The sequence below is a fragment of the Styela clava genome, chromosome 5 (genome assembly GCF_964204865.1).
Source record: "Styela clava chromosome 5, kaStyClav1.hap1.2, whole genome shotgun sequence".
NCBI classification, from domain to species: domain Eukaryota; kingdom Metazoa; phylum Chordata; class Ascidiacea; order Stolidobranchia; family Styelidae; genus Styela; species Styela clava.
The window spans coordinates 10,478,147-10,495,707 of NC_135254.1; the positions used below are offsets into that span (position 1 = coordinate 10,478,147).

At 34.1% G+C, this 17,561-nt stretch overlaps 1 protein-coding gene across 2 annotated transcripts; it reads left to right on the top strand.

Annotated features, from left to right (window-relative positions):
• The first annotated feature begins 2,777 nt into the window (after nt 1-2,777).
• On the top strand, nt 2,778-14,342 carry LOC120344887 (uncharacterized). Of its 2 annotated transcripts, none has more exons than XM_078113254.1 (11): nt 2,778-3,192; nt 3,293-3,469; nt 7,454-7,687; nt 7,972-8,105; nt 8,562-8,658; nt 9,115-9,159; nt 9,290-9,322; nt 9,546-9,642; nt 10,000-10,097; nt 10,423-10,554; nt 13,008-14,342. In XM_078113254.1, exons 1-11 carry the CDS (start codon nt 3,147-3,149, stop codon nt 13,781-13,783), a joined length of 1,869 nt encoding a protein of 622 aa, XP_077969380.1. In that variant the 5' UTR covers nt 2,778-3,146; the 3' UTR covers nt 13,784-14,342. The 2 variants fall into 2 exon arrangements, with proteins under 2 accessions (XP_077969380.1, XP_077969379.1); XM_078113253.1 differs by having other exon boundaries at nt 2,784-3,192; nt 13,005-14,341.
• The last annotated feature ends 3,219 nt before the right edge of the window (nt 14,343-17,561 follow it).

Here is a 17,561-nt window from a genome sequence, read left to right on the forward strand (position 1 = left end):
CTAAAGAAACGGTGATTTGACAATGTTTATTTGGTAAATTAATAAGATTTTACCCAAACCAGTAGACGAGACTGCAATTTGTATTTCTATTTCCCTTTAAGATATATTTTGTGTTTTAAATTTGATCTATCCTAAGGTCATTTTGGCCTGCAACTATTACGATATTGTCTCAGTACATATTTCGTACACTCAAAAAGCTGTCAAACGCATGTTTTTTTTATTATTTTCAATAAATGCTGGTTTCTTTGGGTTGATGGTGTGTATATCTAGTAAACCTTCTTGTAATTATGAATAGAATTAACGTTAGAATTAGAATTAACGTAAAAACCAGAGAAGCATAGTAAATAAGTTCGTATTAACGCAAACAGAACTACCATATTCACAGAAAATAACCCATTCTTGTCACTGTTATTCCATTTACATATACTATTGCTGCTCATTGCAAACCTTTCCTCTGTATTTTCCATGATGCCAGTATAGCAACCTATGAAATACTTGCCATTGTTTGTTACCTATCCTGTAAATTCATTAGAAGTAATGAATGAACTTATAAGGTCATCCAGCTCTTTCTCAATTAAAAATAATACAACTGAAATCGAAATTTAAAATTTTTATGCATTTTTTATATCGTCCATCGCCAAAGGACTTGGAATTTAGATAAAAATAGTATTATAGGTTAAGTACATCATTCGAAACTTAATACCATGACACATCAACTAAAGTAAACCAAAAATTTTTAAACTCACTCAAACGTGTTTGATGTAAAATTTTGTTTTGTTGACTACTAATTGAGCCTTGGGCGTATTAAGCAAGCTGACAAGGCTCACGAAGTTCAATAAAACATACAAACAGAATGTAATATTTTATTGTCAAATATGATTATGAATCCCCTTGCATTTGTGTGTAACTTGGTGTTAGGATAATTCTTATAGTTTTCTGCTCTTCAAAATCAAAAAATATTTTAATTGTAAATATTATCATCTTACATATTTTATGCGTTTATAAGTTGTTTTCGGCGAAACTGATCATGTACTAAAAGATACTGTCACAATGAATAAGTTGTTGTGTCTGAATGAAATTTTTTCTGCCTGAGGTTATATTGTGTCGCAAGATGCAGAAGCACAAGCAAAAACTACATGCTGTTTGATTGGTATTCATAAATCAATCGATGAATTGTCGTTTAAAATGAATTAAACGAATAGGCTAATCGTTCGTTCATCCAAACATCAGCAATTCGTCAGAAATTAAATTAAATCCTCACCCTGCTATACTTTTATTTTGCATCACTTCCAATAACGATATCAAAAATGTGTTTGCGGCGATACTATATTTTTTTTAAATATCAACCAAAATGCCAAGTATTCAATTGCTTAGTATAGATCATACAAAAATAATCCAGCACTTGATCGCGTATCAGCATCATTAAGTCTTTTGGTTACGGTTGGGCATTATTTATCGCACACTATAAAAGGAAACCGATGTGGAATACAGCAGATCCTCAATAGGCACGTCTTTCATTCAATATACAAGGTTTTATACATAACGGTGTGATGATCAAATTTTTTTTTCTGACTCGCGTTACTTGGAGACCATATTTAATAATAAATATGAGAGACCTTTAGATTTTTCCTATTCAATCATTGGGATATAAAGGCGACTGATCCGGTATCTGAAGCCTAAATCATTTTTGTCAAAATAATACAACAATATGAAAAACTACATTTCTTTCATACATAATATGTCAGTTCCAAAACGTTTAAATGTTAATATAGCTTAAAGTTAAAGTCTATTTGTATACCCACATTTTGAGTGCTTTATGCACATGCAAATATTTTTCATTTTAATTTATATCTTCCGCCTATTCTTTGCATGTGCAAATCGTGCTTCTATTAACTTTAAATGAACATAACGCAGATCCTTTGTGGCCAAAGATAAATAGTTTCCTCCTTTCATTGATATAATCCATCACGCTTGCCATTGATATATAGCAATTATGAAAATATATTCAGGAACTGTATGTTGATGACGCGATACATTAATATAATATGCGTGGTAGAGAGAATAATGATAATAGACTGCATCTAGTATTCGTTTCCATCCATAAGTAAAAAGGCCAGATAGAATAAAAGTATTGCAATATTTTTTCAAGTTTGCGATTCAAATAATATTTTTATAATCTTTGAGAATTGTCTCTTGCATATAATTTATACTTTTCAATGCAATTTCAACTGTTAGGAGAGATGTCAGTTCAGATTAGGTAGCTATAGACAATTTTGAAAGCGATATGTCAGATTTTAATAATAGCCTAAATAAATAAAATAATAAAAAAGAAATATTGTATACAAATCAGTTAATGCACGTAACTAAATAAATAAGAGCTGATTTATTTATGGTGCCGATTGTCCAATTTACTTTGCTGGGCTAGTTGTATACTAAATTTTTTGTTTATTCATGTAATAAAGTCTGGCTCGGTTTGGTAAGCTTTGTCGCTATTGCTTCCTTTTCGAACGTGGTGTGGGGCAATATATCGTGCTCGATACAGTTTTGTCTAATGTTTATTTAAAACCTGCAACATTTGAACAGCGGAAAATTCCGTATATGTGTTATCATGTTAAATCCGTCAGAATGCTTTAAGCATTAAACAGAATAAATTTGTTGCTTAAATGACGTCATTCAACATTGCAACATTATTGAAATCTTTCCATGACACTCTGACTTGTATCCCAATATAATATTCATGCCGTTCCAGCCATTACTTTGCCAACATATTACGATATATTCAATATTAAAGAGGTTGAAAATTTGGATAAATTCAAACTTTTCGCCAATACTTTCATTATGGAGTTGCATGATGTACCTTAAACACAAATCTAAAAGTTGTTTCCTTTTTAAAATTATTACCAAACGATAAGAAGAGTTTGGGAAGTCCACCATGATATAGAATCTATAGATATTGGAAGTATAAGTTATCAATTTCAATTTATTTATAGACCTCTTACTTTCGTTGGAATGTTATGTACAGCACATGCAAAAAGAAGAATCTCATAAATAATTGAATATCTGATTATTAAGAAAATGATTAAACAGTTCATGCAATAGCTCAAATGTTATTTGCGGTTTGAAGTACGAATGAAATTATAAATGAAATGATAGTTTGGATTGCAATTTGCTTGCTGCAACCATCACTTTCAGGTATTGTTGCAAAACTTAAATATTACAAAAACAGTATTCTTGCATCTAAGCATAACTTCTACTTTTCGGAGATCGTCTTAATATTATTTTTATCATTCAGTTCAAAGGAGAACTTGGAATGCCAGTGGAAGCTATGAATACTATGTTTCAGAGGCTGATAAATTGGAATCATATAACGAATCCTCGGAATATTGCAGTGAAAATTTTGGACAACTAGCTCTGGTTAAATCAAAAAATATTCAAGAATTCATTCAGTCATTGGTCACGAATGGTTCAGGTTTGTCGATTTTGATTAGGTTAGAGTTTGTATGATATAATCGAAATAGATCGGTAATGCAATATGATACACACTCTCTTAAACCGGATCTGCACTACCCAGTATTTTAAATATTGAATTTACCACTGTCATCAAACCTGACATTTAAAGACTTGTTAAAGCGCAGCAAAGGATACACTCATTTCATTGAAAGTAACATTTGTAATAAGCGTTGTTTTATTCAAATGTGTAATAAAATACAATTGAAACGCGCAATGTAGATTGACTTTACTTAGTCCAGGGGTTCTCAAACTTTTGATGTTGCGGAGCCCTTGAAAAGGTTGGCTATTATTCACGGAGCCCCAAAAGAAATGGTAAAATTGTTACTTTCCGATAATATTCCTGAGTAAGTTAAAAGTACTTTACATGATTTAAATTTTAAATGGTTGATACAAGTGATAAATAAATCTAAATTTCAAAGATAAATTATATTTACTAAAGCTGTAAATTTGACACTTGAAAAATATATTAATAAATTAGGGGTCGAATCTTTTCTTTTTTGACATTTTCGGAAGACTTAAAAAGCCGCTAATAACGTGCGCGATTGCATTTTGTTACAATTGCCAATTGCTTTCGTCAGCATGGCGTGTTTTTTAACATCTTTACGCCGGTGTTTATTCTTCCTAAATCAAAAATTTCCTTGGGCATATACATGTATTGTTCCACAATGACGACGATAATTGCTTTTTTGGTTCTCGTGGAGAATTATGAGTTTAATGTGAAAAACATGTTACCATATTATAATCATCGGCGACGAAATGCTAAAAATAATAATTAATAAATAGGTAAATCCGCAGCTCAAATTTCCTGATTGAAAAACGGCATTCTAAAATATTAAAACTTAAAATTGTAGATCACACTATAATTTTGGTTTCAGCAGACTCACGTCAGATTAAAAACGCTTTTATAGGCATTGTAAATCACAAAATTTGGTGTTATGTTAGGTTTTCTTTGGTTATTCATCGTAGTACCGGTAACTGCGAAATCGAAACACAGTCAATTGTGCGCGCGATGTGCCTTTTTCACTCTGAAACTACTGGCGGAGCCGCATGCAATAAAATAAATTTCAATCGATCGTATTTTGCCCAGACCCTATGATTTTTTAAACGGCGATATCTTGCTTAAAAATAATCTCGAGTGCGAAAGAACAAATCAAGTTTGATACATTCCAAGATCGCAAAAATACGACCTTACTTATAGATGAGAGTTTATCACGGATTTTATGTTATTTTAGAATAGTATTTTTTCATTTTAGTAATCCTAATAGTAATCTCGAATCAAACGTGAGTAACGATGAGCACAATTACATAATTATTACGACAAGACACTTTAAATGCTTGCATCGGTCATGGATTGAATATTTTACGCAACAGAAATCTCGTTATCCGTTTTTTTTTAATCGCGAAGAATGTTGCGCGGAAATTCCCCTCCCCCCCCCCCACCCCCTCCTATTAAAAATCCTGGCTGCAAATAATGTCATTTTTTAATTCCGCCTCTTTGCCATATTTTGAGGCTATATTGTTGTCAAATTTTATCAAAGCTGTTATTGCTTCTTATAAGAACAGTTACAAAATGAGCCAAGTCAGTATTTTGAAAAGTAATCAAATAGCTCGCCGAGCCCATGGGTTTCTCTCGCGGAGCTCTGGGGCTCCGTACGAAGCACTTTTAGAACCTATGCTCTAGTCTAGACTCTAGAGCAGTGGTTCTCAAACGTTTTTAGTCTCAGAGCCGCATTTCAAACCTCAAAGCTGTGAAGAGCCGCACACAAGCAACGCAAGGTAAAATAACAACAAACCTTAAGCGCGTATTTAAAATACCAAGTCCTCGTAACAATAACACACCTAACAACTAGAGCTGGGCAAAATATTCGAATGCCATTTTACTATTCGAATATCCGGTACCACGTGACCTGCGCCGCTCTGCTTGGACACCGAACTCGCGCGTCTCCAACTCAATCGTGAATTGTGCGAGATTTCCCTACGCCGCTCGCTATCAGAAAAAAAAAGACAAACTTGAAAAGTCGTTGTTTTTGGGTTATGGTGTTATATGCTTATCTTCGCACTTAACGTATTGTTTCAATACATTATTTTGCAAAAAACCTATCGACCGTTCCGTAAATTTAGAAACGTCAAATCAGATTAGGTATTTAAAATAAATTTCCCAGATTTTAAACACCGCATGCTAGGTGACATATCATTACCCATTTCTTGCATTACCGAACATAAAGTTGATTGAAATTAAATGTTAAAATGACTTTTCGGTGTTTCATTGTGAAAAAGGCAATTTTAGATCGTTAGAAAACTCTAGTTATGTAAATAGCATGGATTTAAAAATGACCAGAAATTTTTCCAAAAGCTGGTATTGGTTACTTGTATGAAAAACACTCATTAAATTGTAACCAGATAAGAAATGTCATTAGCCTACTCCCTTTAAAGCACTTTGTATTAGCTCTTTAGTTATCCCTTCCATCCTTGGCCAAGTGATGTTTCGAATATGTAACATTGTACTCGACCATACATGGCCGCTGAGCCAAGAGTAAAACGTAAAATTAATCGTGAATTTCGTTGTGACAATGCACACTGACTCGTTCACGAATTGTTGCGTCTATTATCATCGAAAATGATTACAATTGGTAAATTTCGAAGCAATTGGGCAGTACTAATTAAGTCTTATAGCATGACATAATCAAAATCATTAAGTGAAGTGGTGAATTTGCAAATTCCGTAAAGAAAATTGAGCATTACTCAGTAAGTATTTTAGCTATAATAACCATCGGGGTGTTGTTTTGTTGAAAAAAAAAACCTTAAAACTTTAGAGAATTAGGTATAATTAGCGTCTGACCCTCGATTAGGCACAATGGCCTAGGAATGCCTTTATTGCCAATTTATTTAATCGCTTTTTCAAAATCAACATTCAGGATTCACGCAATCGTAAATTTGCTAGGTTTACCTATCTAATACTAAAATAACACGAACACCATAAGAAAGCACGAGAAACTTAAGTATCGTTTTAATAAATATCTGCATCTTGGTTACCGTTCACTTTAGACAGACACGGTTAATTTACAAGCGTTGATAAGGAAGATCAAATCCAAGACAGGGAAAAAAACTCAGAATAAAATTAATTTGGTTTAGAAAATCAGCCCTTAATGTATTCAACAGCTGTCGCTGATGTGAACGCAAGGATATACTAGAAATATGAAACTTCGATATTCGGCGACCGCTTATTCTTGCAAAAAACGAGAAAGGGCGGGAATATAGAATACAAACTCTAGGATATCGCCGCCAAAACGATCGCGGTGACAAAGACAATCAGCGATTTTGATGAAATCAACCAATAACCAATAAAAAAAACGCTTTTTTGCCGACTTTTCAATGTTTCTATCAATTTCTAAATGGTGTATCGAACTCCGACGTTCTGGAGTAACTCCAGATTCTGAGTTCAGGTTGTGCGCCATCTTGGTGCGCATACTTCAGGAGGTCCCAATTAACATACAAGTTGGGCGAGGCCTCTTGAATATTGAGAAACAAATAAGCCCTAATCATTTCTGCAAACGCAATATCATCAATTAGCGTTAGCAATACCATCAAATAAAATTACGTTAGTCATTCAATCCTTATATATTTTGAGTTTTCGAGCTGGTATAATTTTACCACAACATTTTCCCAATATTTTGTCCGTTTGAATTCGCCGCGGCGACCTTGTATATAGCTTTATACCTATATAGCTGCAGTGACCTCGTGGATTAAAGTCGGTTGGCAGAATGTAATTAAATTGGATAGGCAATGACAACCAAAAATATGCTAGTTGTCCTAGACTAGAGTTATTGAATCGTAAGGGATCGTAGGCTGACAGTACGGTACAATATTCGTGGTAAATGTTTAGGAATATTTCATACCAAACATGAAAACGTTAACACGTAAATCAAATTCATCTCTTTTTCAGGAATACCTTATGGGTTTTTTATTGGATTACGTGACAAATATGGAAACAATACTTACACATGGAATGATGGATCAACATTGACCTACAGCAATTGGCTTAATTCTGTCACTGAGCCAAATAACGTCAATGAAACATGTGCTATGATGGGGTGGACACATACTTTCAAAGCCAATTTACCGTGGTACGACATAAAATGCCAAACACGAAATGGATTTGTATGCCAAAGATATGTAGGTACGTTTATTTTAATGAATAAATTATTTTTGAACGTAATTATGATAAACAATACATACGTACAATAAACATGAATAAAAATGATTTTGAACCATTCTAAGTACAGAAATGGTAAACCAAGTTTTAGTTCATAGTTTAGGTGTCTTACATACCTTTACTGTGTAACAAAGTATAATTATGTTACTACCAATTAGTTACTATGTGATATGCAATGTAACTTAATTTGCAGAAATGAGGCTGATCAAAAATGTTTTTATTTTGTTCACTCAAATTCCTTTTCATAGGTCTATATTGGAGTGAGTGGAGTGGCTTTTCATCGTGCAACTGCAGCGGTTTTCAGCAGCGTACACGGACATGCATAGACTCTGGACGTGACGGGCCAAACAACTGTTCCACTGCAGATATAGTTAATATAAATGTACGCAGAAATACTAATAATTGCATTAGCGAATAAAGCTATATACATACTTCAGGAGGTCCGCTATACCAGTATAGTGAGTCTACCTACTCGAACCAACCCTAGTGTTTAATATTACAAATCATTGCATTTTTTTTAATACCTCTTTCCGCCAAACGGTATTTCGAGACACTACCATTTAAATGAGTTCATTTAACAATATCTGATTTTGTTTTTATAAATATGTTAAATGCTCAAATATTTTATCTGAGAGTTTTTGTACCATAAATAGCATGAGATTCGAGGACTTCTTCAGATTACCGTAAAGTGAGTCATTTTATAACAACTACGTATACGTATATGATTCAAGTACATATTGTAAATTGGATCTTGAAGTCTTCAAGCTCAGACTAAACATGGGCATTTAAATAAAACGAATATTACCAAATTAATAATGAACATTTAACTTATCTCTAGAGGCAAAACTGTTCAATTCCATCGGAATGCCCAACAACAACAACAACATCGATTCCTGAAACCACAACAGAACTTACATCAAAACTTATAACAACAGGTATCGCCACTACTACAACTTGTAAATATAAATACATAATGAATATGATACAGTGGCGGGATTCGCACAGATTCGCGCGAACACTTTTCGAAACTTTGTCATAACCCATTCTTGAGCTGACGACTAGTGTTATATTTTGTGGTTCAAAGGTTGTATTAGATTTATGTACAGTGTTTCAAATTACTGTAACTTACGCAGGGTCACGCATTAGAAAATAAGACGTGTGGAGTTATAAAGCTGTAAATTCGGCACTATTTTTAGTGAGTTCGATACAAAAGAAAACCTAAAAGTTTGAATCCCACCATCGGATATGAACCATGATTCAATTGATAGAGTCTTAGTCAGATTGATTTTGGAATTCATGTACGTCTCACAAAACAAGGTTCCTGAGTATTTTACAGCACATTTACACGTTTTAGTTTGTTCGATGTGTTTACATTACATACATTTTTGCAGTTACAACGAAAGACTCCATGCCAACCTCCGCAATCTCTACTTCCGGTAAGCTATCGTTAGGAATAATATTTTTATTATTGTTTCTATGTTCTTGAGTATCTCTAAGTCTAGTGCTTTACAATGCATGCTACAACTTTTATCTTACATTTTTATAACCTATATATTATATTTACAGTTACAGCAAAAATTCCCACCACCTCCACTTCTGGTACGTCATCATTATGTGTAATTACGTTGAATATTGAAGAAGTTGTTTTGCCGACAGTTTAAAAACTTTCGTATTTCTTAAAATATATATGTATAAAATAGTGGTAGTTTTTCTCGCTGATTGCTTTTTATATATTGAGATAAAATTGAAAAATATGTCATGCAAATTGATGATTTGATCATATTTTCAATCAGTGGGTGGTGCAATGACTATTTCTTTTCAGAAACAACACCACTTCTTTATATTGCGATAGGAGGTGCGGGTGGAGCAGTAATTCTACTTGCTGTTGTTATTGTAGTTGTCTGCTTGGTCCGTAAACGGTAAGTCAACGGTATAATTACTTTTAAATGTTAATTTGATATATTTTCAGTAGAATATCAATATAAAACATATTAAAAGTGGACAATCCTACCCATGCATACGTTGTCATTTCATTACAGTATGTGTAAGTGTGAAAACGTTTAAATTTCGCAGTGGGCTCTAATTTGTATAAAAGCTTAACATAAACCAAAATACATTTCCAGTAGACTGCATATGCTTTAGTTAATGTGGCTCAGTTGAAGACATATTAGTATAACCCCCAAAATGACCAGCCTCATTTCAACGCGAACGACTAATTATACAATGAATTTGCCTACATGACAATAAAAATGCATGTTCATAAAATGATTTTTAAGAACTACCACAAGCAAAAGTTCCAGTGAAAAAACTCAAAATGACGAGACACCAGTGGAAGAAGCCGAATACTCAACTATTGTTGGCACTAATGTTGAAGGTAAAGTGTTCTGTATCACATTTTGTACCTCGAATGGGATTCTTAAATTTCCATGCTAAATTGTAATCCGGCGCTACAAGTTCGAAGTATATTCATGGTAATGATAACTGTGTTAGTCAACGAGGAAGTCTGAATTTTCGATTCGTTAATACCAATTAGATATGAATCATACAAAATGAACTGGAACTTAGAAGTGAATGCCTAATACCACTTCTTTCTCTCTTATTTTGTGTTAGTTGATTCATATGCACTGACGATGAAAAAGAATCAGAACGTTTATGTTGAGTTTTAACCACCTAATCATATTGATGTGTATTGTTTTTAGCTCTTCCCGAAGGAGAATATGCAACCATGGGAATAACAAATTCCCCGCATAACAAACAGGAACTCCCAGAAAGAAATCCATATCAAAGTAAACTCAGCGTAAAGATTACTAAGAAAACGAACATTGAAGCAGGTATGACAAATGGATGAATTATAAGAATTTATATTTTTTGGCATACTACACGATATACGCTGATTATTTGGTTTCTGCGAGACTAACTACTTATCCTTCTTCTATGTTTTTGTGCCGGTGGATCCGTATGCATATCTTGCAAGGATGCTGTAGCAAGAGTAGAGATAACAATCCTAAGTGATTCAAGAGTCTTGCTGCACACTAACACAAATATATTTCTGTAACGTTTCGTCTGACCAAGGTCAGACTTCTTCAGACATACATAATTCAACTACAACACGAAAAGCAGTTACATGCATATTTAAACAATCATAGTAGAATTATAGGAGTCACGCATGTTAAATAATCAATAAAATCTGTGAATTTCTTGATTAAATAACAGCGGGTGGCCGAAATAAGTGTCATTGATGAGATCTCTCTCTTTGTTTTATATTTAGCAATTGAAGTCCAAATTATACAATGGTGTTTTATTTCTCAGTATTGTATAATGCAGACCAGAAAAGTTGTCTGTGTGTCAAATGTAATATAGTGATATTTTGTCTGTTATTAGCATATCTGGCCATGCATGATCCAATTCTGAGAGAAAAATATATTAGGTACAAGAATTGATTAAAACAATGAATGAAAATATCTAAACTTCCTTAATATTCATCCCTTGTGGCTCGTGTGTCCCGAAAAGATGAATGTAATGGGATTCCTTGTTCTTTCGATAAATGTGGTCATGAAATAGTTTTTCAATGCCAATGACACTCAAATCTTTAAGTGCATGTCCCGGTTGACTGAAATGGGCGCCAACAACCAGATCTTTGTTTTGGGTTTTTATACTTCTAATATGCTCAGTTATTCGGTATTTTAAATGTCTTCCCGTTTCTCCTATGTATTGCATGCCACACTTTTTGCAGCTTATCAGGTAGATTACATTTTCCGAGTTGCATGTAACTTTTTGACGAATCCTTATTTCTGCTGTCTTTTGTTTGTTTGTTGCAATTTTCCTTTCTTCGGAATATTGGCAGGTACTGCACGATTTTCTGCCACATTTGAAAAAGCCTGGATTCTTTTTAACGGGGGTTTCTGGTTTCAATTTTGCTCTGACTAATTTGTCCCTTAGTGTGGGGCATTTACGATAGGCTAATCTTGGTGGTTTTGGGAAAATTTCTTTTAGTCTATCGTTGTTATCTAAAATGTATTGGTGATCTGAAAATATTTTTCGAAGGTTTGGTTGGGTCGGGTGATAGTTTGTGATGAAGGGAAGCAAAGTTTCTTTTTTGGTTTCAGTTTTTGGGATTAAAAGGAGTTTTCTGTCGAGTTCTTTTGCAGATTGTATTGCATCTTCAACTAAATTTTCTTTGTAGTTTCTCTTCGTGAGGTATGTTTTCATTATTTTTGCATGTTTATCAAAGAGCTCATTTGTTGAACAGGTTCTTCTTATTCTGATGAATAGACTTTTTGGAATATTTTTAGTGACATGTTTAGGGTGGCAGGACGATTTTCATTCATTGTTTTAATCAACTCTTGTACCTAATATATTTTTCTCTCAGAATTGGATCATGCATGGCCAGATATGCTAATAACAGACAAAATATCACTATATTACATTTGACACACAGACAACTTTTCTGGTCTGCATTATACAATACTGAGAAATAAAACACCATTGTATAATTTGGACTCCAATTGCTAAATATAAAACAAAGAGAGAGATCTCATCAATGACACTTATTTCGGCCACCCGCTGTTATTTAATCAAGAAATTCACAGATTTTATTGATTATTTAACATGCGTGACTCCTATAATTCTACTATGATTGTTTAAATATGCATGTAACTGCTTTTCGTGTTGTAGTTGAATTATGTATGTCTGAAGAAGTCTGACCTTGGTCAGACGAAACGTTACAGAAATATATTTGTGTTAGTGTGCAGCAAGACTCTTGAATCACTACACGATATATATGCTATTAATTACAAGAACAACAACATAATACCAAAACTATCCATATATATGCACACTTCGTTTCCGATAATTATAATTCCATATTATATTATCTATAAATTCTTATACCATTTCGACATAATTTCAATATAGACAGATTTAATATTGAGCACAAAGATGACCTATTGATTGTATTGCAATACTTATTGCTGTTTCTTGTGCTGTTTTGGAATGAATTCACTTTTATCTATACCTACTGGTCGTAAAGCTTCCAAATATAAAGCGCAAAAGCTTTTATTCTTTTTCAACCTTTGAAATTATTCTGGGCATCTTGTCAAAAACCTTGCCTTTAAAAATCTGTCTTCACGTCGATTTTCTTCCCATTTATTCAATTTTCAAGTGATTCTGCATCCATGTTGAAAGTCACGAAATAAGGTATTTTTGTTCAAATAGAATGAGGTCTTGATGTTTAAGTGGTATTTTAAAAATTCTGTGCTGAATTATTTTTTCTTTAACGCAGCAGGACCAACCGATGAATATGCCACTATACTAAACAGTACCAAAATGAATGCAAAAGTGACCGAAAGCGAATACACTGTCATGCAAGGTAGTTCGAAAAAAGGGAAAGGCAAGCTAAATACAGATAAACAACTCCAAGTTCTGGACGAAACAACAGAATCCACAATCAACACTATGAGCACGCAAAATATTTCATCTGAAAATGCTGAGCTTTATGCGGCTGTGATTCCAAAAGCTAAGCGAACAACTATCAATAAAAGACAGAGCACTCGTGGAGACACACAGAAGCCGGTGATAACCAAAATCGAACCTGTGATCGGAGAAATAAATGACCCTCCTGTCAATGATTTGTACTCTTCATTGATCAAGCAATCACCAGCGGGTGCCACAGGACCTTCAGATCAAATGTATGACGTTTTGAATTCACAAGATGGCTCAGTGAAAGCTTTGTCAAAAATAGCGCAGCCCTCCATTAAAAACCAACACGATTCAAACTACGAAGAAACAATGCTGAATTCAGGAAACCTGCCCATGGGAACAGCGAGCAATCAACCAGAAAAACAAATCGATTACGTAGAAGAAGCCATGTATTCTTCATTGTCTGATGCGTCCACCACCACAGGCGTACCTACAACTTCGGAAACAGCTAAAAAATCATTGAAAGCTGAAAATTCCACACTTAATGACAAGGAAAATGAAACTGAAATGTACGCATTATTGAAAACCAATCCTGATGCTAACACCACAAACGAACAAATGTATGATGTACTGAAATTATAAAGAGACTAAATGGTTTCATGTTTTCCTAAAGTTGGGGGAATAAAAATATAACTTTTTTTTGTTCATTTTTTGATGAAATATTCTCTATATTTATTTATTATATAACTCTTATATTTATAATATAAATCATTTATAATATACCTAAATCTTGAAAATACAGTAGATATCGAAGATGAAACTAGCCTCTGCCTGACAATGTGTGATATATATAATCGGTGAATTCATCACTAACTACAGATGTACGCACGAGTAGTTTCAGAAGCACCTGACGATCAAAGTTTCCATTTGATCTCGATAATGAAATTTCTGCAAGCATACTTAATAATGTTGAATGTAATGTGACAGTTGAAAATTTTCTTGTTTATTTTAAAACTTACGATATTTATATATATATATATTTTTTTTTGTTGTATATAGTTTTGTAAATACTGTTTTATGTCCTAATCTCAGGACACTTTAGGGAATCTGTTCGAAACTTCGCGAAATCGTTATTGAGCCATTTGGCTTAAATTTATTTAGTTTTGTATTTTCAACTCTCTGTAATGTGTGATATAGCATGCATGTAATAAAAATATTGAAAGTGTACGCATTCTTTACTTTACTCACGAATTACACAAAATACCGGCAACGTGCAAAGTGTCATCAAACGACACGAGCGTACCGAGGGCCACTGGGCTACGCTACTTCTCACGAATATCAGATGTATTATGCCGCACGGCCATGACGTCCGATGCCCTCCCACAATTGCTTTTGAATATGAAGGTATTGCGGAATAATTGTACGTGATGACAGTGCCAAATAAGCTGTAACGATATGCAAATGACATTGACAATCCGCGCCGTATAGTTAAGAAAAACAAGAAAATAATTGACACAAATATACATCTTCTACTAGTGGTTCGGCAGAATCGGACCTTAACATTGTTTTGGGACATAAAGTTTTTTTTTTCATTGTTTAGATATAATGTATATGACATATATAATGATACCCAGGTGGGTGTGGAGTATATAATGTTGAGCATTTTTTTTTAAGTGGATTTAGAGTATTCGGTCCAAGATGACGCACATCCTGAACCCTAACCTGGTAAACATACAATGTTCAGGTTGTGCGACATCTTGGTACGAATACTTCACGAGCGCCTTTTTGTTAAAAACAATTATTTCATAACTACATGGTTTAGTTTTGCATACATAGTAACATTGAATCTCCTTATAATGTCAAAAATTCAATTTTAGTAGAATAAATGGTAGTTTATTTCACTAATACAAGCTAGGATCCATCGACAGCATCTAGCCACTTTCTATTGCGCTCTTCAAACTACATTTGCGTTGTCGCGCGCATTTCGTTTTCCTAGTTTAAGCTTAGGGACTTGGGAATAGGCTTGCACGTAATTTACGGATTTACGGAATTACGGAATTATTTCGAGTTACGGAAGCGAAGTTACGAATTACGTAAAGTCGTAATTATTGGTCGAGCGCTTTGGCAATTGAAACGAGCTCTTTTCAGAGCAGTCAATTCCGTCGATTGTAAAAAATTAAAGTTTAATAAGTAGAAGAAGTTAGAGTTCCGGTATTCGCAGCCGTTTTTCTCTCTCTTGTCACGCAGGTGGGGAAGGCATAACGCGTTGCCATTTACTAATCTATTATCAACTTATCTAGCATGGCCAATGTACATATTAACCGTAGATAATGCCGTGATAATTAATGTCGCGCTTATCAAACAGCAATATGACGACGGAAGAGAAATTGCGTAATGAACCAACGCAACTTAGTCTTTTCGGCATCGGTAAAGCGATTGAGCCGGCAGAGAGACGACGGGATTTCCCGTGTTTATTCTGCGCGAGAACCATTTTCTATTACAGAATCTTGATGTTCTGTTACCGGTTTTATCGTTAAATATCTCTCCAGACATGGCCTTGCTCAATATGTTTTTCACAATGCCTCGCAACATTTCGGCCAAATATGATTAAATGTCTTTACCAAATGCGGCAACTTATTTTGATTCATCATCGTCTCGAATACCGCCAGCATTCGACCAAACTTGTGTCAATCTTGGCCGATAGGATTGTCGACTTGAGTTAGAAAAATAAATTAATATTTTCGTGAGTGCAAAATAATTGTCACAAAATGCATTGTTTTGCGATATAACTTTGTATTTCCGGAGAAGGCATGTCATATAAGTACGGTATTTAAATTATGCGCAAATAATTAGTATTTGATCTGAATTATCGCAAATAATGTTATAATATTTAGGCCGCGAAATGATTTAATGTAAAATGAAGCATGGTAATCGGAATATCGTCAATAACTCGGCATCAATAATTATTATAAAATGCTAACTAAATAGTAAAGTCGGATATTGTATAAAAACGGTGAAATAACAAGTCTGATTAATAAATTAGAAACCCGAAATTTTTATTTAATACGAAAGTCCTATTAATACGCTAATACGATTTTAAAAAAGTCAACTATCGTTTCATAAATATCCGTATACCAGTGTCGGTAATGATAAAATTGATCGCATAAAATTGGGTGATAAATGTGATAAAGGAAAATCAAAGCTAACACAAAAGATAAAAATCAGAATAAAATTAATTTGAATTCACTCCTTGATATTTGTCTTTAACACCTGTCGCCGGCGTGTAGTACTGTCGGGAATATGAAAACCAAACTTCGATGTCCCATTCGGAATAGAAGTGGATTCAATTGGTTGTTATGATAGGTTTAAATGCGTGAAAAAAATATCGAAATTACGGGGTCATTACGTAATCGATTTGGCCGTAATTACGGAATTGATTTTTGTCAATTACGTGCAAGCCTACTTGGGAAATATTTTTTTAGTAGAATTGGATTGGAATATTTGACCTCGTCTTTCACCCCGAACAAGGCCATGTAAAACCATCCACTGGTATCTGAAGATGTGTAACGTGTTTTCTTTTGGAAGAACCGCAACCTTTCAGTGCTGCATTGACTTTGGCAAAATTAATTTATCCTTGTGAAGATAGAAGGTATGCGAAACCGATATGTGCACCTGTTATGCCAACATAGTTGAGTCAAACGTTTTGAATACTAGTACATCACACACATTTTCCTGCGTGCTTCGGTTGTACGTAGTAACGCGCACATTTTTGCGCACATGCATCAAATTCCACTTGATTATTGAGCTATAGGTTTTTGACGAGCTTGTGTTTATGATTTCATTCCATAGAATTTGTATGCTGTTCTAAAGAATACTAGTTTCAGCTATTTCATTCAATTCCAACCGCGTGTGGAAAGTAAGTTTTGTAATATTGCGTGTTGGTTTACAACATCCTTGAATCGGTGATGCCAGTAAATCTTTAATACAAAAAGATCAGTAACATCTGCAATACAAACAGCAGTACCCACTCAAATGACAGCTGGGGAATGGATCTGCTCCATCACGAGCCTCCTACAGTCTTACCAGTTTACATGAGTGCCAATTGCTATCTAGGCTCAGCCAGAGACAAAAAGTTTCGGACTGCAGTTGGCGTGACGAAATGTTTTCAAATATATATTCTAAAATAAGATTATTTGATTGCATACTACTAAAAGTTCCGCCTTACATGTCTTTTCCCATTGCACTATTCCTTTACTGATATTCGATAATATGACGCTCATCTGACATAGTTCTTAAAGTGTGTAGATGGGTATAATCTTTTCCACGCTGTTCAGATGGGAATGCGCGAATATATAAATAAGAATTGCTAATATTGGTTTGCAATGCAATGAAATCCCATCTTGGCATTTCTGCCTCTCGC

Bases quoted from the DNA above. Each gene is read 5' to 3' on its own strand.
- LOC120344887 (XM_078113253.1), top strand. From the start codon at position 3,147: ATGATAGTTTGGATTGCAATTTGCTTGCTGCAACCATCACTTTCAG. The intron at 8,106-8,561 runs GTACGCAGAAAT...ACTTATCTCTAG, and splicing joins CAGATATAGTTAATATAAAT to AGGCAAAACTGTTCAATTCC. The intron at 9,160-9,289 runs GTAAGCTATCGT...TTATATTTACAG, and splicing joins CTCCGCAATCTCTACTTCCG to TTACAGCAAAAATTCCCACC.